This window comes from Haemaphysalis longicornis, unplaced genomic scaffold, assembly GCF_048455015.1.
Source record: "Haemaphysalis longicornis isolate Haplotype H1 unplaced genomic scaffold, Haemaphysalis longicornis Haplotype H1 scaffold_6, whole genome shotgun sequence".
Classification (NCBI taxonomy): Eukaryota; Metazoa; Arthropoda; class Arachnida; order Ixodida; family Ixodidae; genus Haemaphysalis; species Haemaphysalis longicornis.
This window is the reverse complement of record NW_027526407.1, coordinates 81,478,424-81,501,120: the sequence shown is the minus strand read 5'-3', so window position 1 is coordinate 81,501,120 and position 22,697 is coordinate 81,478,424. Positions and strand designations below refer to the sequence as shown.

Sequence of the window (22,697 nt, the reverse complement as noted above, 5' to 3'; positions counted from 1 at the left end):
GAAAAGCGCCCGTTTCATCGATGTACGACCTTTCCATTCTTCTGCGTCACACCAACGCCCTCCTATTGACTCAAACGGTGACGGACATGTATCAATGCGGAGACGTAAAGCGACTGTGGAGTTTATAAATAGTTGGCGCGCACGCTCGCTGGTCAACAAAAGACTCGTGTGAACTTCAGGAACGACCAACGTTTTCCACATTGATCAGACAAGTAAGCTCATTTCAGATATGAGGGTTCCCCCCAAAAAAGAACATGAAGGCTTTGTAAACATCAAGCCTGCCCGTGACAGCACAAAACCTGGAGTGCGCTTTAGGAACTGCGTTTCGTTCAACAGTAGCCAAATTCGTCCTCCTTCGTGCCCCTGCTTTCATTTACACAAAAATATTTTTTTACGGCATCAGACTTGTTTCATTGCGCCTAGACTAAAATAGATCATTGGAACATTTTTATGTCGTTATTTTGCACCGACGCTTTCCGTCAGACACCGTTAGTTTCCTTGACTCTATAATATGTCGCTGTAAACTCGTTTTGCGTCTCCTGTTAGACTGCAAACTATCTATCAGTGTAGACGAAACTACGTTTGCAGACACCTTATATAATGAGGGCTTCTACCTTTAATAAGCGCGAACTGAATGATTGCGCAAGAAGCCAGCTCTTTTCTTCTCAGTTATAGCACTCCATCGTTCACATGACATGTGCACGTTGGAACGCCATAACACTCCTTGCCCGTAAAGTGGTGCCTCTTGTCACTACGCTGCAATCACGCCGGCCTTTTTAAAACACGACATCATCTCATACCGCCTTCTTTAACTTTCACTGACTGGAACTGGTCATTAAAAGCGCAGATACCAGGGCCCGTGTGCACGTTCGACGACGAGATGGTGATCGAGATTGTGCATTCTTCAACTGTAGGACTTACTTGGTTAGTATGCCTCGTAACGAAAAAGGCAAGATACCTGGTCCTAGCTTGCGCGGCTCTTTAGACATTTTTTTAAACGCTTCGCTGCCTCACACCTCTCTTTAGAACCGGGAAAACTCGAAAGGCGGCCTGGAACACAGATAGCCCTCGCTTTTGTACAGCGTATATCTAGTCACCAGAACCGCAGACCCTGCATGACAGCGTCTTCAAGGAGATTCTATTATTCATTCGCAAGCAACTACGAATACTCAATTCCCGATATGACAAATGCGGTCGTTCGTGTTACTTTTTTACAATACTCTCATTGCTGCTTGCACAGAGTCGTCAGGTCAAACGCTTGTATGTGAGTATAAGGTTTCCCCTCGCTCTGAACCTATATACGCTGCTAATGATGATGATGGTGGTGGTAATAATCATAGTGAAGAGTACGCCTCGATAAAAGAGGAGGTGCTGTTCCCGTTTTCAAATTAAATCCTCATGGAGTGGCGTTACCTTGAATGTCCATTATTGTTTCGTTTCAGGCGTAAGAGCGATGCCTTTGTTTACCGCCCTAAGATGAATGGTGGCCCCAAACAATGCATTCGTCAAATACCCAACGGCTTGGAGCCAGCGAAAGTTCCGTATATCGTTAGTTCTCTTCGCGGGCTACGGCTGACCCATTTCTGCTGCGTATAAAGAGTCTCAGTCCACCCCTGCGCTCACTTTCTTTGTTCTACTCCTCCCCCTTAGCCGCATGACTAACAGCTTTGTCGTGACCGTGAAGTCACTATTTTAGGCAGCGTTACACAAAACCTAAAAGTAAAAGTGAGCGCACCTCTGAAGAAGAATGGCAGGAGCGAACACCCGGCAGTCTTTATTTAGGCTTAAGGAAACGCAGAGGCCATGTTGCGCGCGCAGTGTTTGAGCAGAATGCGATAGTGATTGATGATCCTGGTTCGGTTACGCGCATGCCGTCTCAGAAACCTTTTCGCTGTCTTGAGATCAACACGTAGCCCGCTAACTGATAGCGTGTAATCGTAGCTCATACTGTGCAATTCTAGTGACCCCGGGTCAGTGGGATACATGGAGTATCCAAGTCGCTAGGTGGCGTCCCAAAAGCGCCGGCAGACCGTACCCGTCGCTTTACCAGCGCTGGCGCTGTTGGACGCCCCTCGTACGGCAGTTCCCCTTCACTCGTACTCCGGCTAGAAGCTTAGAAAGCGATCTAATCTGAAGCCGTTGAAAGCTCTGCGGACCACTTAAAGCGGTATCACCTCTTTCATCTGTGCTCTGCACCCCGCTCGAGACCATTGCAATTATCCCGTCAGGCATACTGCCTTGTGTGCTTTCGATTCAAGCTTCGCAGCGCGTTGATCAGTGAGAAATAAGCAGAACGGCGCCAGTTCAGTTTATTTTTGTCCAAAGCGAGTTTTACCAGCAGTGTTTCCGGAGGACAAACCCGGAAACACCAGGATGCTTTATTTTAGCCGTACGCAACATGGACGGTCCTTGTATTCATTTCCCACAGATGGCTTCATGATGTACTTTTGTGTGTAGGAAGTGGCGAGGTAAATGGCCCGTTACGCAGGTCTGGTAAAATGCTGTCGCCTAATGCATCTGCTTTTAGTTTTCTCTCGTTATATTTTTTCCGCGCAACTGATGCAAAATGGTTGTAGCGGCTACTTGCGTGATTTACTGATGCTTTCTGAAACCCTTAAGTAACATACCGTCTCTTCGGGTCGTATACAGTGTATTTCGTGGAACCGCTGCAATTTTACATCCACAAAAATATTAAAAAGGTGTTTCTGATTTTTTTAATTGCAGCTTTGCATTTCTTATTGCATGGACAGTCCACAAAATATTGTTACTGCTGCGCTGTGTTGGTCAAGAAAAAATTGGTCAAGAAAAGGTCGAAAATGATTACTATGGTGTTTAAAGATACAATCTACTATACGCCGTTACTGGCGTTTAATATAAAACTTCATAATTAATCAGTCAGAGACCTCCTAAGGTATAATGAGCTTCGAAAAACGTTCATACATCCTTGGTTCGACTGACGCGATACGCTTTCGTTACTCCTAACAAACAAAAAAACAAAAAGTACGATGTTACACGCACCAGAGCAGCCATTTAAAAATCACATCACATTATTTACTCTTCGTGCATCAACTCTAGTGCCACAGCCGGTGCGTGTATAGGAACTCCTCTTTGCCCTCTTAGGTCTGAGAGCCTCTTGCTTTGCAAGGAACCGACTTAGAAACAGCCATTGATGGACAACACGAGGAATCACTAACGGTCAATTACGCTTTCTAGGCATGTTCGCGAACGAACGTGCAATGTTCCATTGTCATTTTTCACACTCAACAATGTCAGACGTTACGTGTGATGTGTCTTTTCTTTCCGTTAAATTCGCACACCGATGTGTAGTCCGTGCAGAACAAGGAAGCATTCAGAAAGACTGCCCCCAAACTAGCACGGAATAACTAAGTCAAGTACACAAAAAAATGGAATCTTAAGGCTGGGAAATTCTCCACAAAAAGTAATGTCGAATTCAATAGGGCGCCGATAAAATACATTTTTCCTGCATGATAATCGTAGGGTTCTTTATTTGCGTTTTCCTTGATTAGTTTAGCTGAATATACGCTCGGCGGATTCAATATTACCATGGCGTTCAGACTAACAATAAAATCAACTATTATAATCCACAAATAGAATTTCTCAACCACGTTAAGCCAGGCAATATATTTCTAATTCGGCAAATACCACATGTTTTCATACGAAATGCCGCCACAACGCGCGAATGATTCGGGTCATTCAAAATACATCTTCCCATTCTAGTAGGGGTCAAGGATATTGTTGGCAATTGCAGCAAAACAGCGCAGAAACCATGTGCTCTCGATTGTCAACCACACATGATACCACTGAGTATTTTCCTTTTTTGAAGATGCTGACGGGGATATTTTTAAAAAATACCACTGATAAACAACGAAATGATGCCACCTAGAAATTTCATCCTATGTAGGCCCTGAACTTTTTTTATTATAGCAACGTAGGTACGTGCAATACCAGCTCAAAACGCGTTGATAGCGTGATAAGCATCTGATAAAGCTTCAGTGCAGATATCGCTCGGAAACAAGTTGGTTACATGGTGCATTACATTCGACGTTCCTAGCCAACAGTATCACCACGCGCGCATACTGTCACGAACCTTTCTGCTCAAAACGAAGGAAAAACGTGTGTCGCAATTAGTCGTTGTAGGGCTTCATAAAAAAGCTTCGAAATACCCCAAAGTGGTATTAAATACACGCATGTCTTTGAGTCGCTCAAGGCGCACAAAAGATTTCACAGTTGTGTTTCCACGTAGAATGGTGGAATGGTAAAATGTTTCTCTTCAAGGTATTAATTATCAATGCGGCAACAGTTTCTTTTCATTCCATATTTTTATGCCTCATTTATTGCACCTGAAAGCACCGATAAACGTGGACATCATAATGGCTTCGAAAAATGCACCTGTATTGCACACGCGTCCGGGTAGAGCTATGCTCCTTTCGCATATGTTTATGCACACCAGCTTCTTTTGAGTTCAACCATGCAAGTGTCGAACACGTTACGCAATCTAAATGTTTACACATGGCTGTGTTTTTGTTCATTTTCTGCAAGCTTTCAGGAAGCTGTGTTGACTACGCTTGTGCTTCTCTTCGAACTAAGCATTTGGGCACCTTGCGTTTCCCTTGTGTCGAAATTCGGTTTTGGTGAGTGGGCGCAAACATGATATTGGTAAACGCGCTACAGCGTCCTTATCAGGGTGCTTTCTAGCATGCCTTATTCCACCGACGACATAAAATAAATTTTAACAAATTCCAATTCCTTTCCGTGTTCCCCCCTCCCAAAAGAAGACAAGAAAAAAGTGGGGAACAACACCCACACCAGCAATGCTATGGCAGGTTTACAGCCAATTAGATATAAGTGAACAGGGGAAAGTGCCCGAAATGTAAATTTCAGAAAAAGAACAATTAGTTGAATAATAAAAACCAAAAAACATGAAAGCCAGAACACGAAAAGAGCCCAGGAGCACAACACTGTAGTTTGAAGGGGTCCTAAACTCCAACACCCACAGCTGCTAGTCGCAGTACCCGCATTTCCGAATACGCAGTCTGTCTCCACTATACACAGTCCGGCTATAGAGAAGCTCACCCCGAAGAAAAGTACCGCCGCGATGACCTGAGAATGAGCACAAGCTGTCCATTTCAGCGCAGGTAGCAACCACCCACAGCCCATTAAGTTCCATTACAAGAGGCCGAAAATGAGGACTGTCAATCACAGAGGCACGCACTGCACCCCCAAACGGCACGCACCACTTCGGAGTCCATTTCATGAGCGCTAGATGTCCGGCATGTTCTTGCTCACAAAATCGACGAGCTCGATGAGGATTTCACGGCTCGAGAAATGTCAAGTCTTGTCGCAGATGTGGAGGTTCCAGGGGCGAGCGGACGACATGTTTAAGTCGGGTTAGAATCAGGGCTGTCCTAGTGCAATCCCGGAGATAGTGGCTCGCTTAAGGCGCAAGCTGTCCACAAAAACACCTGTTTCAGGGACCCAGTTGACCCTGGGGAAATAGTGCGGGAAACGACCATGTCAGGTAACTATGTGGGCGAGTAGTCTGGGCGTAGGAAAGCAGCGCAGTATAGCGAGCACGCTGGGAACCCAGCAAAACAACTCGGCGTCAGCGTTGTCGGTGTTCAATTGCTGCGGCCACTCTAATCAATCAGACCTCAAACGTCACTCCCTTACGATGTGCTTTTAAGCACGCGCTCCCACCTCTTCGAACCATGGTCACCGCAGCTTTTGAAACCAAGTCGGCAAGCTCATTTCCACACACCCCCGAGTGTCCAGGAACGTGAAATAGGAAGACGGCAACCGAGAAAACCAACAATCTATAGCTGTTCTGAATTTGGTCAATAGTTTCTGACGTATTGAGGGGGTTTTCGGGAGCAAGAAGTCGAGATAAACAGTCGGTATATATGAAAACAGTGCTCGAGGGCATATTATTTTGAAGGTTTTCTAGAGTGCCTTATTCCACCAACGACATAAAATAAATTTCAACCAAGTGAAACCTGAGTACTGGCGTGTTCTGAGCAGCTACATGTCATTAAGAGCGGCATCAACGTCCTGGTCCTTGTGCGAATAAGTGGAAGATTACTAGAGAGTACAGTCGGGATCAATTTGAAGGGGTTTATTGAGGCGATAAACACGAAATACACGTTTGGTTCAATACGAAGACTGCTTTGTCCAGTTAACAATGGGCGTCCTCGATTTACCAGTCCTCGACGGTCCATAGGCTGTCCGCGGACTGCCCTCGGATCGGAAGCCCCGTAGGAATTATTCAGAAAATCGAGCGCCAGATCTCGTCTCGGGCAGTCTGCGGACGATCCGGGACTGATAATCGAGGGGGCCCAATGAAACTGGTTTTATCGAAATTTCTAACAAATATAGATAGTCGACATAATAAAGGAAACATATGAAGCCTTGGCGAGTCCCCAGCCGCATTCCGTTGATTTTTCGATGACGTCACACAACCCTGTTTGTGCCATTGGCTGTCGGCGACCAAAGCCCCATCACAGAAACATGGCTGGGCGATTTTAATGGGGCCTGTAATTTCACTCCATCATATCTCCTGAATGCTTACGTCCCTTAAACACACTAATAACGGTGTTTTTTACAGCTGGCCTATGTTACACCACACCTGCCCGTATTACGTCCTTGTGTGGCAAAATTTGCGGTTTTCAATACTCATTGCGTTTTTTTTTCGTTTTAAAATTTCGTTTTAGGCTGGAATAAGGCTCAGTAGGTTACCAAAGCCGTTTTTTTTTCAAACTGAAGCAAGTTGTATTATGTATTCATGGCCGCTTTAAACGCCGTTGAAAAGTTTCCTTCGTGTGCTTTTGCTCATTTGATGATAGTTATGCCGAAGTTTCTTCCCTTCTATTTCACGGACCTACGAACCTCATTGCAGAAATCTGCGCTCTTGGTTCCTTCGTATACCCGGAAGTTTCGTCCCCGTGTTTTGCAACGCCTTTCTGCAAAGCGGGCACTTCCGTCGGCCGCGTTACCCGTTCCAGTGCCGTACTCCATTAGCGCTCGCTCTCCGCGTCTGTTTCGGGGCAGTGGGCAGGAGACTGTTTTCGAAGCGCTGATCAGAAGGCTCACTTATACGTGGACGAGCATGCATTGGTGCGAGCGTAATTCTCCTTTCGCGCGCTACAGCCCCCATGCATCCTATGGCACGTGTGGGTCAGGCTAACGAAACAAACTCCCGGGCAAAATATTTATAACCGCTCGGAGGCCCGCAAATTCTCTTTTTTGGAAACGGCTCCATTCAGGAAGCGGTCGACCATTCATGGTGTGAGCCGGAAAAGGGGGTAGTGCCGTACTTAGCTCCGGGAGTGCATGCCCACAGAAGCTGTTTTTAAAGCTACGGGATGCGCCCACATGTTTGACGGGAGGCGAAGTATGTGGGCTTTCAACGGCAAGTCAAAAGCGTTTGTTTGTTTCTGTCACTGGGGGTAATTTTAGTGCTTATCGAGTGAACTGCGATAGAAATTAACGCTTTCGCACGGCGCATGGTTAGAGCTTAGATTGACACTGTTGCTTCTAAACCGGACATCGATTTTAGAAGCGAGGTCGGTTTACAAGAAAAAAAAAAGCCTAAATGAAATCTCCTATGTTAGGAACAATGGAACAATGAACCGTTATGTCAAGTAGCAGAGTACAAATACTTAGGTGTTTATTTCACGTGAAACCTTGACTGGCCACGCCAGGTTGACTATGTGGCAGCTCGGGCGGGTAGGGCATTGGGTTTCTTTCGTAGGAATGCAAAATACTTCTCCTGAAAATCTAAATACCTGCTCTACAAGGCAAACGTAAGATCCATCATGGAATATGCATGCACGGTATGGGATCCGCCGACCATCCGCGATAAACAGAGATGGGAAACGTTACAAAATATCGCTGCGCGCTTTGCGTCCGGCCGATCGGGTGTTGGATTAATTTTAGTGCGACCGTAGCGAAAGACCAGCTAAAATAAAATGGAACTTGTTGGAAACCCGCCGCGAAAAATTTCTATTAAAACTTTTTTAATGCAATTTATCATTGTCAAACAGGCATAGTACGGCAAAACTATCTCTTGCCTCCGCATTACACATCAAAACGCACGGATCACACATTTATGGTCTGGGAATACTTTTGCGCAACTCAATCGTTAGGGTCATCTTTTTCCCCCAGACTATTCGCGACTGGAACAACTTGCCCTGTGACATTGTATCGGTTATATTTAATGATTCCTTCTTCTCGAAGTTGGTGCAACGCATTTGGTTGTTTTGAGTGTTTTTCTTTCTGCGTTCTATGAACTTAACAATTTTATGGGTGCTTATTTCTGGTGTATATCTGCATTGTAGAGAAGTTTTGTACGCTTGCAATGCTGTAAGGCCGGTGTGCGGCTGCCTGCGAGCCTGTGTTATTTTGTTGTGTTCTTCCGCCCCCCCCCCTCTAATGCCCCTGGCGCTGTTGGTATTAGATAAATAAATAAATAAATAAATAAATAATAATAAATAAACAAAAACATAAATAAATAAATAAATAAATAAATAAAATAAAAGAATGAATAAATAAAAATAAAATAATAAAAAAGAGCTGAGAAGAAATGCACCGTCTTGTGCAAAAGTTTGAATTCCGAAGACGCTAAGCTTGAAGTGCCTTGTTATACCCGTTACTTTGTTAACGAACGAACCAGTCCGCGCTATATACACGACCTATACACGGCAATTTAAGTGATTGAAGTGCACATTTCATTGAATGTTTCTAAACTTTCACGCATGCTACATCGCATGTCACCAGATAATGCGTGTGCTTTTACTATGATTTGCAGTTGCACGTTTCTTCCATAGTTCCCCTTTCGTCTTAGCTTTTGAGGCGCTGCGAAGTAAAAATGCAACTTTTTTTTAAATATCTACCTTTGGCAACTTATTCAGCTGCACTGCAGTCACGAAAGCGAATTCCTGGCCCGAAAAACGACACCATGCTGAAATACTTTCAAACTTTCGGTGAAGTGACGTAATAGGACATCAGGGTGTCGAAACAAACTGTTTCTCGTTCCGGTTTCTGTTTCGCTTTAAAAAAATGCTTCGTTCCATTCAGCTCCAGAACAAAAAAAATACGGTTCGTAGCGGTTCCTACGAGTTCATGCTTGCGCGAAAGAAATATTTATGTTTATCAAATTACGTCATAATCATTCAGACTTATTGAAAAAAAAATCCCGCCATCTCCACGAAGTGAATGAGGATGAGAGGGGCGAAGCTAAAATGCTTATCGGTAAAACCGTGAAACATTCGCCCACACATCTTATAAAGACTCGACACGTCAAACTTTCCACCGCTCCGTTGACAAGCCCGTCGACGACGTCGATTTTGGGGTGATTATGTAGGGCTTGTTTGGGACGATAAGAATCTCCATTGGTAAGTTGGCGAATTCTGTGTGTGACATTTTAGCAACCTTGGCCGTCGCCTTCTGCAAAGCGTCTTGTTTCGCGTAACCCCGGTACGTGTCTTCAGCTCGCAGGCGATGAACGACAACCTCTTCTTCTTCCTCTCCTCCTTGTTGGGTAGCAACGAACGCGTTGAACGTTTTGACCTCTTCGGCCAATCTTTGGTTGGCCAATCCCTATGGGGCTCCTGCCACAATCATCATTATTCTGCCGGGTAGGGCCGGGACAGTGCCCGAGCAAGAGGAACTTCGTCCCCAAAAACATGAATTGATGCTTCTGATTTTTGTAAAAATGTCCACGAAATAGCTCAGATACTCACAAATAAATCGTGGAACAACTAAGCGCTTCTCGTCCCATACCTCGTAAAGGCGCAGTTACAAATGACGTTCCAGGTTTCCACACTCGCCCCCAGAAACTACATTGCGGAAGCTCTACAACTTGCACTTAGGTTTGATTGAAACGCTCTGGTAGGTGAGAAATATTACACTGGTATTTGTTTTGGCGCGCCCTATCGGAGTGAAGAACACAATATTGTTAGGTGCTAACACTCTGAGCCTCCAGAAAACCAGCGTTCGGCGCGCGTAGCTCAATCCTTGAATATGCCGCCTTAATCTGGGACCCAAGCACTGTAACTCTGATAAAAAATGAAAGAAGGTCCCACTAACGCGTAAGACTAGGAGGTGGCGAGTCTGTGCGACACCTCCGAAACCACCATAAATGTTTATGACCAATATTGCAGCCGATTCGCTTCTTCTTCACTGCCGCAATGACATTTGAGTCTTTCTCGTTCCGAGCCTGTGTGGCCACAATTACGGCGAATGCAGAAGCTTTTTTTAGCCAATCTTGGCTAATCCCCCAAAGTAGGTATGCTAGGCCAGCAAACGTGCGGCGGGGATGCTTGGCGGGCATCGCGAGGCACGCACACAAGCACTCAACATTTTCTTGGTTTTGTTAACTGCCGGGTGGTCGTCGCGGACGTGCGCGCGCGGGGCAATTTATCGGTATTTTTATTTTCGGACACGACAAATTACGATGTACTAAACATCTTAGCTGTTAATAAATGTGATGCAATTCAAAATCTTACTGTGATGTTTGTTACGTATGGCTATAGTTGTTATACTGTCGTTATCAGTTTAAAACGCTCTGTCTCACGGGACACTTTTATACACCGGCAGCCCTTTACTTTCTGTTTAATCTTAAAGATTGTATTCGAGAAGGTAGCAACGGATTGGCATCAGTGCCTTCAGTGCACATCCAGGCGATGGGATATAACAGCAAGAAAATTTGCGAATATTCATGCCGCGCGTTGCTGCCAATCGCACAACCAACATTGTGTGACGTCATAAAGAATCGTCCAAAAATGACTGGGGAGTGGCTTTTTCTTAATATTTTTTAAATATCCCGATTATTTGTCGGGAGTTTCCGATAAATTTGTATCGTGGTTATCGGGGTCGAGCGGTATTTTTAATGAACCATAAGTCTATGTTGTCTTCATGCCGCCTTTAAGCTGAGAAGCATGGTGGTGCTGGTTTTAAATCTGGGCACATTTCGCATCTTTCTATTCTGCCCTTAAAGCTAACGTATTGTCTACGTGCTGCAGTCACGACAATATACGTGTGCCAGCATAAAAAAAAATTCAGTTCCTTCGTAAGAAGGACTGATTGACAACCAGCCAGGGTGAACCGTACAACGCGGTCAAGAAACCCATGGCAGAGAACGACCTCCGCTGCTGGCTGCCGTCGGCCCCTCATTTGCATAAAGGAGGAGTTTGCCTCCATAACGGGCGTCCGCGTTCTTTCCGCTAAGAGCCGGCGACGCTTAGTCCCTCAGCAGTTATGAATGGTAGAGGAATAAGACACGACTATACTTACCCTGTTTACAATGCCTGTCGTAACTGCAATCAAGCTGTCAGGTTTGCTTACCTGTGCGGCAGATAATGCGAGACAGGAAGATTCTTGTCTGGTTAGATGAGCGACAGGGTAGCTACCCAAACAAAAATACTTCTGGCTTGTACCTTGCCGCCTTATGCCACTATGCAAATGTTCCAGCAAAGCGCAGCGCCTAACTTGGCGAATCTGCTTCACTTTTAATTTTTTATTTCACTTGCCGGTTAAACCTCTTTGCACCCGTTATCCAGTTGGCCATTGCGAAGAAAAGCGCGTCCTTCAGCTGCATACGGATAAGTGAAGTTTTATGTGTGGTAACGTTATCCACTTTTAAACGCGTGGCTTAGCAGATTTCATAGTTATCCGCGATGATGCCTTTATTTTAGAGACTCTTCACAACACTCTCCAAATACTCCGTGCTTATTAAAAAAGTTATTATCACAGGTAAGGTTTCTATGACTCTGGCTGGGCGCCCCTCAACAACGTTTATAAAATCTCGCGTACCTTTTATCCAGATCTGGCAGTGCGCACCTGAGATTTAAACGCTTTAGAAAAAAGGGGGAAGATTTTGAGCAAACACTTTTCTTTGTTTTCATTTACTTTCTTACAACTATCATCTCCCTTTTTGGTTTGCAAGCCATGTTAAAGGCGTTTGTAATTGTAGTTAACTTTACGTAGGGCAGTTATATAGCCCAGTATACAGTACTTCGCCTGTCATCGCCAATTAGGTTGAAACTTTTGTCCCTACTCTTCAAAGCAACGCAATAACACATTTACTCAAATTTAAGCTTTGGAGTGGAACGGATTAATGCTATTCTAAGATAAGATTCATCTTACATTTTAATCTCTTATTATTCAGCGTCTATAATCCGTCCTCTTTTATTCCTGCATGTATTGCCGTAAGTTTCATATCACTTTTTAGTTACGGCAGTCCATGAAAGACCCCTAACAATATTTAACTGTCGTATTTTTACCCACTCAGTTCAGAAATGAGCACTTTTTCGTGCCAAAAAAAGAAACTGACACAACACATATACAAAAATTCACAGGACATTTTATTGAGGATGCGTCGCACGCAGTTACTGTATATCAAGAACGACATCCAGAGGAACTTTGAGCATCAAAACAGGGCGGTGTAAAAGCCATGCGAAGTGTTTTTGTCCAGTGAGGATTCCAATGATTTCCGATCGACACGCAAGTACAAGAAACTCGTCGTGTGTTAGCATAAAGTAAGGCCAAATTTTTTTTTTAATTTTACAATAGGAACAGTTATAGATGGCATGCTTACATGAATATTTGTTTTTCTTCTACTTAGATTCTTTTGTAATCTAGCCGCCATTTGGCTGGGGATATTACCGTGAGGCAGTTTCAGCAGAATTTGGCACAAGATATTCAAGAGAAGTTATTCTGGAACATTTTGTATCACAGTTGGGCAGTGGCACAAGAGCACTGCAATCGTTGGCCCAGCAGATGGTTTGAATAGCAAAATACGACAAGGTATCTGCCGCAACCCATATTGCTGTACAAATGGCACCCTGTGCCAGTCACAAAAATTGTCTCGTAAGACTGAACAAGACACTGACTAGAAAAAGGTCTCGGTAATGTGTGGAACAAAGTTGCAAAGTGCGATTGCGATTACTCTTTGAGTATTGTCTGAGACAAAGCCCGAAAAAAGAGCTCAGAGGCAGCGGCAACCACACATGATGCCATGGATATCAATACAATGTTGAGAAATAATGTAATTTACATATGAAACAATGAAAATGAACGTTATCGCTGAGGGGAATTTGTTGGCTTACAGCGGGCACACAAGAGATGTACAAAAACACTAAAAGGAATGCAGTCGTTCACACAGTGAACATCAGTCATGTTGGTGGTAGTACAAATAATGACGACAGAGTGAAGCCCAACCTTAATCGTCGGACAACACAAGCTTTATATATCGGTCGTCTGGCAGTTACCGAATAAACCCTGACGAAGATAAGCTGCAACGGAACATTTGGCACAATAATGATACATGGCACACAGTGAGTCCAGTTCGGTGGGCCAATATTATTACGGCACAAGAAGACACAGGGAGCTATAGTCGGAGACCTCAGAGTGCCTCCCCTTTCTTGAGTGCAATCGTGTTCTATGTACACAGTTCTAGTCACAAACTCTCGCCATCTTACAACGACAGAGAGGGCCTCTTCTTGTGTCGCTTGGCATTCTTGCCAAAGACGGCTCCGAGCATCCTCGAGACAGTGACAACGGTGAGACGCCGCCTCACGGGCGTCAGAGATCGGAGGATCTTGGTGGCCAGGACCTCTCGAAGGATGCTCTGGAAGGCCATGCTGACTTGCGCGTAGCTGTCGGCCGCCGAAACTTCGTAGAACTGGCACTGCACGCTCAGAGACAACTGGCGGCCGTCGTCAACGTCCACTTGGCGCACATGTGATAGGTCCCGTTTGTTTGCCACCAGGATTGTGGGAAGGCAGGGACATAGCTGTTGAGCCTTCTGCAGGCACATGCTCGCCTCCTCGAAGCTCCACCGGTCTTCGATGCTGTACACGACGACCAGTGCATCGGCCCAGCCCATCTTGTCCTCCGGAAACTTGCTATCCTGGAAGTACAAGAATAGCCACTCGTCACGAGACTGGCCGATCTCACCACTTTTTCTTAGAATGTTCGCAAAAGTGCGAAGCGTTACGGCACAACAGAATTGATTAAAGTTCTGTGCAGTTATGCGATTATGACTGTTTTTTCAGCGTTTAAAAATGTCACGCAAAATAATATTGCTTATTTGCATGTCATTAAAAACCGTGCCAGATCATTTCACCTGAATAATACATTCTGTAAATTAAAAAAAAACACTTGTCAAGCGAATCTAAAATTCACTTGTAATATACCAAAACATCTGGCGTAACTATTCGCTGCTGTAAAACAATCCATACCCAAAAACTAAGAACGGTCGCATTTAACCAAGCATCAGCCTATATACCTTTTCCGGGACGTGCTTTCAACGCACTGCAAGCGATACGTGCGCACTCAAGAAACGTCTCTTAAGCTTTAGCCGTGAGCACATTCGGACTTAAAGCCTGACAAAAATAAGTACTCTGCGTCATATTTCTATTGGTATTTATTTCACCCTATATGCACTTTAACTAACGAACATATGTTCCTCCTGCTTTTGCGGTTTTAGTTGCAGCGAGACTGTAAACGACAGCGGCAATAATAGAGTACCAACCTGATTTCTCGACGTATCCAGGATCTCCAATTCACACGTCCTGTTGTCGACCAGAACCGTGTGTCTGTAGAGCAGGTCCTTCAGGGAGCAATACTCGCTGATGAAGCGCCGCGTCAGGAACCTCACAGTGACGGCTGCAACGAGAAAAAAAGGCACGAAAACTTGAGCATACATGTGATAGATTGAAATGAATCATGGTTGCTCTTAATAATTGTTCATTGATTTCATTCGTTAGAGACATTTTGTTACTCAACCAGGGAGATATTCCTGCCTCTAAACGACATTCGCTATAAATAATAATACCGCATTTTTCATTTTACGGTTACGGGGCGGGAGACAGTTCACGATAAAACACATGAAAAAAGCCGTGAAATTGAACCCTAAGCGAAACGAACCAGCAAAGATATTTTGAATGACATTACCTTCATTTAAAAAGAAAATTGCTATAAAGCTTCCACAAGTTACTGGGGTTTTACGCCATAGCAGAAAAGAGCTCAACATAATCCTGTCGGGCCCAAATCGTTATTATCAACAAGAACGGGGAAACAAATCTCAAATCGAATTAGCCGCGTGAACCTTTCATCTCGAATGTCAGAAAGAAGTAGAAGGCATGGACAGAAAGAGTGAACAAGACAGCAAAGGAAAAAGTGCGCCGGAGCCTCCACCCGCGCCAACCTAAGCTGGAAAAGTGAAGAGGAAAAACCAGTCGCTGAAGTTTCGATATATATTTGAGTATTATCTCGCTTCACCATCTTCCCGCTAAGCCTAGCGCATTCCTGTGCTCACACAGAGACGGCGATATCAACTCCACCACACTGCTTCAGTCAGGCAACCTGCTATGCGAACTGCGGGCTATTGCTTTTATTCGTGTCCAAGCGAGCTTTACCGCTCAACGCCTGAGATACTGCACCGATCCCAGAGTTAGGTGAGAAGCAAGGAGAAAATATCGGTCAGCCGCATCGACATCACCCTTCCCTTGACTGCATGGTTTGTGTGACACGATTTGAAAAGTGTACGGAACTAACAATTAGGAAACATAATGCGCTATTCGTGGCATATAAATATTTCCACTTTCTGTGGGAACCATACAGGTGGCTGAAAGTATTGGTGCTCCCCATCCCTGCTTCCCGATTTAACTGGTAATTCACAACACATTCATGGTAAGACGACTGGCGTGATTGTTTTGAAGGGGCCGACAGTAGTGGCGACAAGTTTATCCCTGAAGTTTCTGGCCGAATAAAAATGTCTTTCAGCACAAGATCTGCTGTCGTCGCTCTAGCCCATTGCCGGTGCGAGTGGAATACGGGTTAGCCGTCCGCGCACGTCGCACAGTCAGGGCTAGGACAGTAAGCCATCCGGTACATCAAAGGCGACCGGCATCATCGCTCGCCCTCTGGTTTCCCCGCATTTGCAGAGATCTCTTGCGGTGGCGTGGGAAGCATGATCCACTCAAAGGGGCCGCCACTGCTCGGGTATCGCATCTCCCGCCGTCAGTCACTCCTTTAACTCAGGTGGGAGGTGCAGCCAGAGAAGGCAGCGTGGGTGCTCTGCGCAGGCGATCATTCATTCTACTACAAGTACCTACAAGGCCTAAGATTCATCACACGTCTCGGAATTGGAGGGTTTGTTTGCGTAATCGGCCGTGATTGTGTCTACTTTTCTCAGTGAACCTGTCGACTTGCGGTTGCGGCTGTCCCGAGAAGTCGGAGAGCGAAGAAACCAGTGGAAGGAACTCTGGCCGGTGAGGCACTTTCAAGTTTTGTCTGGCTTGTGGGTGCAGCCAAGCGTTGAAGGCAACTCAGGCGTTCTTGCTGCGCTCAGTGCCTGCCCGTCCAAAAACCTCAGGTAATTCGGGCTTCACAAAAGGCGGAGCATATTGACGTGGCCTTGGCCTGTCAGAGAGTGCTTGCTGGCGGCTTTTCTAGGACGCACCAGCGGGAAAAATGGATGAAATTTGTTTGGGACCGCTTTCGAATGTTGAAGTTGCGACTTCAGTGTCGGTTCTAAAGGTGTAGGCTTGAAAATTAGCAAGCCAACCAAGTAACTGACGCAAAACAGGGCACTGGAGAGTCGCTTTTTAAAACCCCCAGATAACACTGTGACAAAACATATTTACGACAGCGACAACCGTCATTACAATTTCAAATGCAGCATTTTCTACTCGAAATACCTCTCTCCAGCTAGAAGCCTCTGAAATGCTACGATTACCGGAATATAAAAAACCCGAAGAACGATGTGGTACCGACGCCATGCCGCATGAAACGCCTGAACAAACAAAATGGTGTTCCAGCACGCACTATAGCCGTTCGTCAATGCCACTTTTCATCCCCAAAGGAAGGGCTTCTCAGCACCACTGGCGCTTATTCCAAGTGTACAACTTCGAACAACTATTTCGACGATCTCTTCGTATTCTCTCACACCCCTCCCAAGAGACATCATTCACCTTGTCAGCGTTCACTCTGGCTTGCTTTCCAGTGCACGTTCGGCGAATACCCAGTGGCAGGTCTGTTATCAGCACTCCGTCCGTCACTAATAGCCTATGATGCCTTTCACTTAAGTCCCTCATGTTCCACCACTCTATAATTTTCGGAAGATTGTGGGTGCAGTTGATCATTGGAAGGTTTCACCAACGGGACTTGTAACGCCTTCACGGTGCCGCAATCGTAACGACACCTCCAAATATCGACTTCATGGGCGGTGTGTAAGCTGGCCACGTGATTCTGGATATTTGCTTCCTTCGCCCATCGGTGGGTTTTTTCAGCATAGAAAGGATGTCTACAAGGCCACGGGTCCACGAAAACTTGTCAGCTCTTCGATTTTGAAGTGAGATAAGTTTTTCTAGCGCGCGCTATCCGTGGTAACATCAAAGCCAATTCCACGTCACTACCCGTGACAATGACGGCGTTGAGCACCGCTCAATTGTGTGCTCAAACAGTAAAAAAACTGTGCCACAAGGCCAAACACTGCAGTTCTTCATGGCGTGCGTAAGGCTGTTCGAAGTACGCAGCGAGGTTAACGAGACGCTAGGCACACAAAACAAGTAATGACCACAGCTTTTTGTTCTTCGGGGCGTTGCGTCCATAGCGTCTATGTCTAGCGCTGCAAGTTTCAACATAAACCCGCATCAACTCAACCAATTTGTATTCTGGTTTTGTATTGCTCTCTCGTACACCGACGCACTTCTAGGCGACCGTCATTAGGTGGGCTCAGTTTCGCAACTCACGTTCTACCGGGAAATAAGCGGCTTTCCGAGAAGGAACCGCGATCGACGTTAATAGAAAGCCTGCATCCGATCTCGGTTCCAAATTGTCTTATGCTCCCACGGTTCTCCTAGAACGTCAGATGAGGCGCGAGGAACTGGTCCGGCGTCATCGTTTATAAAACCGCTTGTCGTGACGCACCCGACAGAGTGGGGAAACTCTCGAGGCTTTTGTCTCTCTCCCTAAGGTAGAGAAAAACGGAATGGAGAGACTGACTTTTTATCGAGAACACTATCCACCGAAATTCGAAGATTGTAATTTGCCCGTGACCAGCGCCGTCTGCCTGCATAGGACTTGTGCACCTTCAATTAATTTGTAGTTATGTCATTGTTGTCCTAACGATCTGATCTTGCGTGCAGAAGTGTCGTATGTACTTGAAAATTCCGTAGTAGTTTCTCCAATAATGTCCTGGGCACGCGAAGCAGCGGTAATATGCCAGTACTTTTTGTAATCATCTTGAACACGTCACATGAATTCTGCACTGCATAGCCGTAAAATAACTGAAAAAGGCAGAAACACGGCTAGCTCTAAGCTTTCTTTGCGCACGATGCACGACATTGCCTTATACATTGACACTATTGAGGTTAACGTCAACATCGCAAACTGCCGTTCAAGTGTCCAAACTTCCGTATGAAGAATTCAATCCAGGGCGTACAAACAGCCTCCAAACGTAACGCAGGAAACTTAACATCTGCAACAGAATAACAGGTGTAACATTTCAATCGCACTAGCGTCTTCGAGAGACTTTCTTCGCGCATTGAGGGGGAACTGGCCCTCCTTGCGTTATGAACCCACTGCGCATGAGATTTGACTCACGTTATTTCACCTCCCCACACAATACCTCATCGCCCTAACGGCAGGCCGCCTGATCCCTAAAGGTCATAAATGCACAACACGTGGCACTTTCGCTCGGCCGACAAACTTCGACACGCTTTCGGTGGGGCGGTCACAGTGAAGGCAGTGCGAAGGGCAGCAACCGAGGAAATTGGGCGCGCAAATCAGCACCGGTCAGCCAGCCCCCCTCACCCTCTTCACCCGCCGCCCCGCTTTCAGGTTGTTGGTGAAAGGGAGGGGGTGGACCAGTGGAATCTTCAGCAGATGCGCTCTAAGAGCCAGGGAAGGTGTACTTTAAACTGACGGCCCAGAGGTGAAAACAAGCTTCACATGTGGCCCAGACGCCAAGGCCCCGGCGACGGGGGAACCGCCAATTACTGTACATTTTTCTCTCCTGACCCCGACGGGGGGAGAGGAGCCATTCCTTGAGGGCGGAGGCACCCCGAACGGAGAGGCGCAAGAAAAGCGAATAAGTGCAAACCAAAACAGAGCCGCCTTGCCGGAGTCGCCAGGTGGCGTCTGGCGTCTTTCAGGGCCCCTCCGGCGTTAAAAGGAACGGCCCCCTGACCGCCGGGAAGGGAACTCGCACGCGCCGTGCCACGCGCCGTCGGCTGGACAGCTGGCAAAACACATGGCAGACGACAGCTGCGATTCGGTGGGCTTTTACCTCGACGACCACAAAAAAGAAGGGCAAATAGCGGGGATATAAAGCGACAGCGATTTTTTTGTGCTAACCTGTTGCGGGCCCTCATGCCGAAGAGCTTAAGGGGCACATCGAAGGCGTCTTTGAGTTGGTGAATTGGACACTTTTGAGGGATGCTAGCTGGAACGCTAGAACGACGACGGAAACTTCGTAGCGGGACTTGAATGGGAGATAATGTATGAACGATGAATTACAAGCCAAAACAATGGTGGCAGAGAAGCGTCCGCCCCATTGAAAATGCAGGCGTCGTGTTCATGTTTTTCCGACTAAGCTAAAAACATATTCGTGGAAATTCTGAGAAACCGGGTTGGAATATGCTACCACCTTCACCTGGAGAAACGCCGGTTCCTTTAAAAGTACCTTGTACACTTGAATCATACGCAAATATCCCGTTTACAGTTGCCAGGTTGCTCTAACGCTTTCTCGACGGACCTTCTATTGTAGACTGAACAGAAACATTACAGGTATTTCCCATTACAAGTACTATCTGTTGCGATCCTTGTCCCTACTACGAATCGAGTGTGTACGCTGTCTCTTCGCACACACCCGGAGAGGCAGTAGTGGGATAGGCTTCCGGTGTTCTGAATTTACTGATTATTTGCAGATACACGGGCGGAAAAAGGAAGAAAGAGAGGGTGGAGAGAGTGAAGTGAAATGCGCGAGAGAGTAAGAATGCGCACTTGACTGACCTGATTTGCCGACACTCCGGCTTCCCATGACCATGACACGGATGGGCGAGAGTCCGCTGTTCTTGCGGTTCATGGCCACGGCTGCGAGAGGCATCGACGCCGGTATCCGCGCTGCTAGTCGATCCACGATGCCGCAAAGCGCACAAGCCCCGTTCGGTCGAGCAGTCAGTGCCACAATCCTCGCAGGAGCACGAGAGCGCACACCTATCACGACCGGCACGCGGTTAACAGGGCACGGACGAACACGGAAAGGGAGTAAGAACCCGTTGCGGCTCGTACGGCAAACGCCCTCTCAGTGAACTCTCCTCTAGGGGCAGCGGCCGTTTTATGGCGGGCCGCTGCGTCACGTGACCCGCCGCCGGGGCCAATCGGAGCTCGCGCGCGCACCACGTGCGCTTCTGAATGAGCGCCTGGCGCACCCCGGGGTTTCTCCCCCCTGGCGACCAACACTTCCTTTTTTTTCCTTACTCCGGGGTTGGAACCCGGAGCTCCCGCTGTGCGAAGACGGCGCTTTTGCTGGCAGTTTCTTGAAGTTGGGCTCTACGCGTGACTGTCAATGCCTCTTCTCGGACTCTGCTGCACGCGCGTTCTAAGCGCCTTCATCCTTATGAACAGGCCGCGATGACTTCACGTGTCGTTTGAAGCGGCTGTTACCTTGCAGCATCTCGCTGCTTCTGTCCATGTGCATTCCACGGGTTCGGACAGTGTTGTAACGGCCTTGGTTATATTGCACTTGAGCTGCGGTTTTAGAAGCGGAATTTTCGTCGGCACGTTTCTTAATGCACGCATGTCGCTGTGAACAATTGAGTATGCCCTTGTTAGACGGGGCAGGGGGTGACTACCCGTGCATGCTTTACGCAATCTTAACAGAACACGTGAACAGATGCCCACGTGAAGTCCCCATGGAGGAAAGAGCAGTACGGATATACGATAAAAATCTGCATTTGTACTCAACCAGATTTCACGATTTCACCTTCGCGCTACCCTATTTAATAAAGCTCCTCTTACGCATTGCTACACCATGCATGTAAAGGATGTCACCTTCCTTTTGTGCGGAAAATTGTCGAACGCGGACAATTCGACTTGGGCGCCTGTACGGTCACTTTTTAGTTCAGGCACAAGAAACGAAGGAGGCGGGAACCCCCCCCCCCTCCCCCCCCCACACAAAAAAATAAAATAAATGGAGAGTATATACCGTTATCTATCCCAGTGAAAGTTATAAGTACACATGTCCTGGATGAGAGAGAGGAAGCCTCAAACTCCACGAGAGAGCTTAAAATGTGTTTTACGCACTGAGACTGCACCTGGATGAAAAAGCACGCCATAGTGGAAGGCTGGGGATTAATTTAGGCCGCGTGGGTATCCTCAACAGTAGTAAACCGTAACAAAACCGCACACGCCCGCGCGCGTGAACAAACGGACCGCACCGGGTCTAACGGTGATCACTTGTGGTTCAGCACAAGAGACCGAATGACCAGCTTTAGAGATCACCAAGGCCTGTCGGCTCGCCAGACGCGCGCTCCCGCCGCCGTGTAAAGGGCTGAGCAGGGAGCAGGCAGTCATATATAGGCAGCTCCAAACACGAACGGTCATGAGCCCGGCTTTCATGCACAAGATTTTCCCGGAGGCACACCCCGACGGTACGTGCAGGGTGTGTCGCAACGCCCCCGCGACTCTTGAGCACATCGTCTGGGACTGTGTCAACTTCCCAGAAGATTCTACATCAGGAAGACTTCCGCCCGCCTTTGAAGAGGCAAAGCGATCTGACAACTAAGACATCCAACTCGAGGCCGTCCAGCGGGGCATCGTGGCGTCGGCCATTACCGGTCTTCACAGCCCGGTAACGGGCGGGGGGCCTTTAAGCCTGGTGGCGACAGCGAGGACGACACTGGCCATGTCTGAAGTAACTCGGACTTCAACTGCAGGCGCAATAAATGTTTTTCCAATCCAATCCAATCACCACTAGCAGTTGTGGTTACACCAGGCGTCTTGGCTTTCACTTCCACGAGGACTCTCTTGCACATACTTTTTTACGCTACACAAAACAGGCCTAGAAAGGCGGCAGGAAGATGGCAGGAAAGGCGGCAGTCTAACAACTGGTTTAGTATTTGTAGTGCACACAAATATTAACCTGGTGCTACTATCTTGGCTTTGTGTGAGGGAATATCTACCTTTCGTCATGTGAATGCATTTTAGATGCGTAGCGTCTTATGCTCGGGGGTATGTCCCGCGGCGTCGGCGGTGGTCCGGCGTCCGCACACCACCGTTTCTTGGCCAATCCCCCACGGGGTACGTGCCAGGGAAGAGGAACAACAACAACAACAACTCCGGTTGTGCTTGCGCTTGACTCCGTGATTCTTCAGATGAAGTAGGATGGAAGCAACAGCCCCGTCAGTGAGTGTGCTGACGCAATTAAGTGAGAGCATCAGCGCAAACACTAACAGCAATTACACCCAACTACAATCCACGGGACGTGTATCGATCTCGTCTTTACCAACTGCAACGGCGACGACTTCATACAACCGCTGCTACGAGATTCACTGACTGTGCACTTCAGTGACCATAAGGCGGTAATACCCAAAGTAAGAAGACGTGCAAACCTAAATAAAGTCCTTTAGATACCACTTCAGTCTCGTCTCACTCGCGTATATACACATACA

General features: G+C 46.9%; 1 protein-coding gene across 1 annotated transcript; it reads right to left on the bottom strand.

The window, feature by feature from the left end:
• Nucleotides 1-12,377: 12,377 nt before the first annotated feature.
• Nucleotides 12,378-20,388, bottom strand: LOC144141719 (ras-related and estrogen-regulated growth inhibitor-like protein). Its single transcript, XM_077673231.1, has 3 exons — nucleotides 20,038-20,388; nucleotides 14,552-14,685; nucleotides 12,378-13,927 (listed from the first exon to the last, which is right to left on the bottom strand). Exons 1-3 carry the CDS (start codon nucleotides 20,129-20,131, stop codon nucleotides 13,493-13,495), a joined length of 663 nt encoding a protein of 220 aa, XP_077529357.1. The 5' UTR covers nucleotides 20,132-20,388; the 3' UTR covers nucleotides 12,378-13,492.
• Nucleotides 20,389-22,697: the final 2,309 nt, after the last annotated feature.

What these genes read in the sequence shown, in the direction of transcription:
- LOC144141719 (XM_077673231.1), bottom strand. Translation starts at nt 20,131, where the DNA reads ATGCCTCTCGCAGCCGTGGCCATGAACCGCAAGAACAGCGGACTCTCG. An exon ending in CCGGAGTGTCGGCAAATCAG is followed by an intron (nt 14,686 to 20,037) that starts GTCAGTCAAGTG and finishes TTCTCGTTGCAG; the next exon opens with CCGTCACTGTGAGGTTCCTG. An exon ending in TGGATACGTCGAGAAATCAG is followed by an intron (nt 13,928 to 14,551) that starts GTTGGTACTCTA and finishes TTGTACTTCCAG; the next exon opens with GATAGCAAGTTTCCGGAGGA.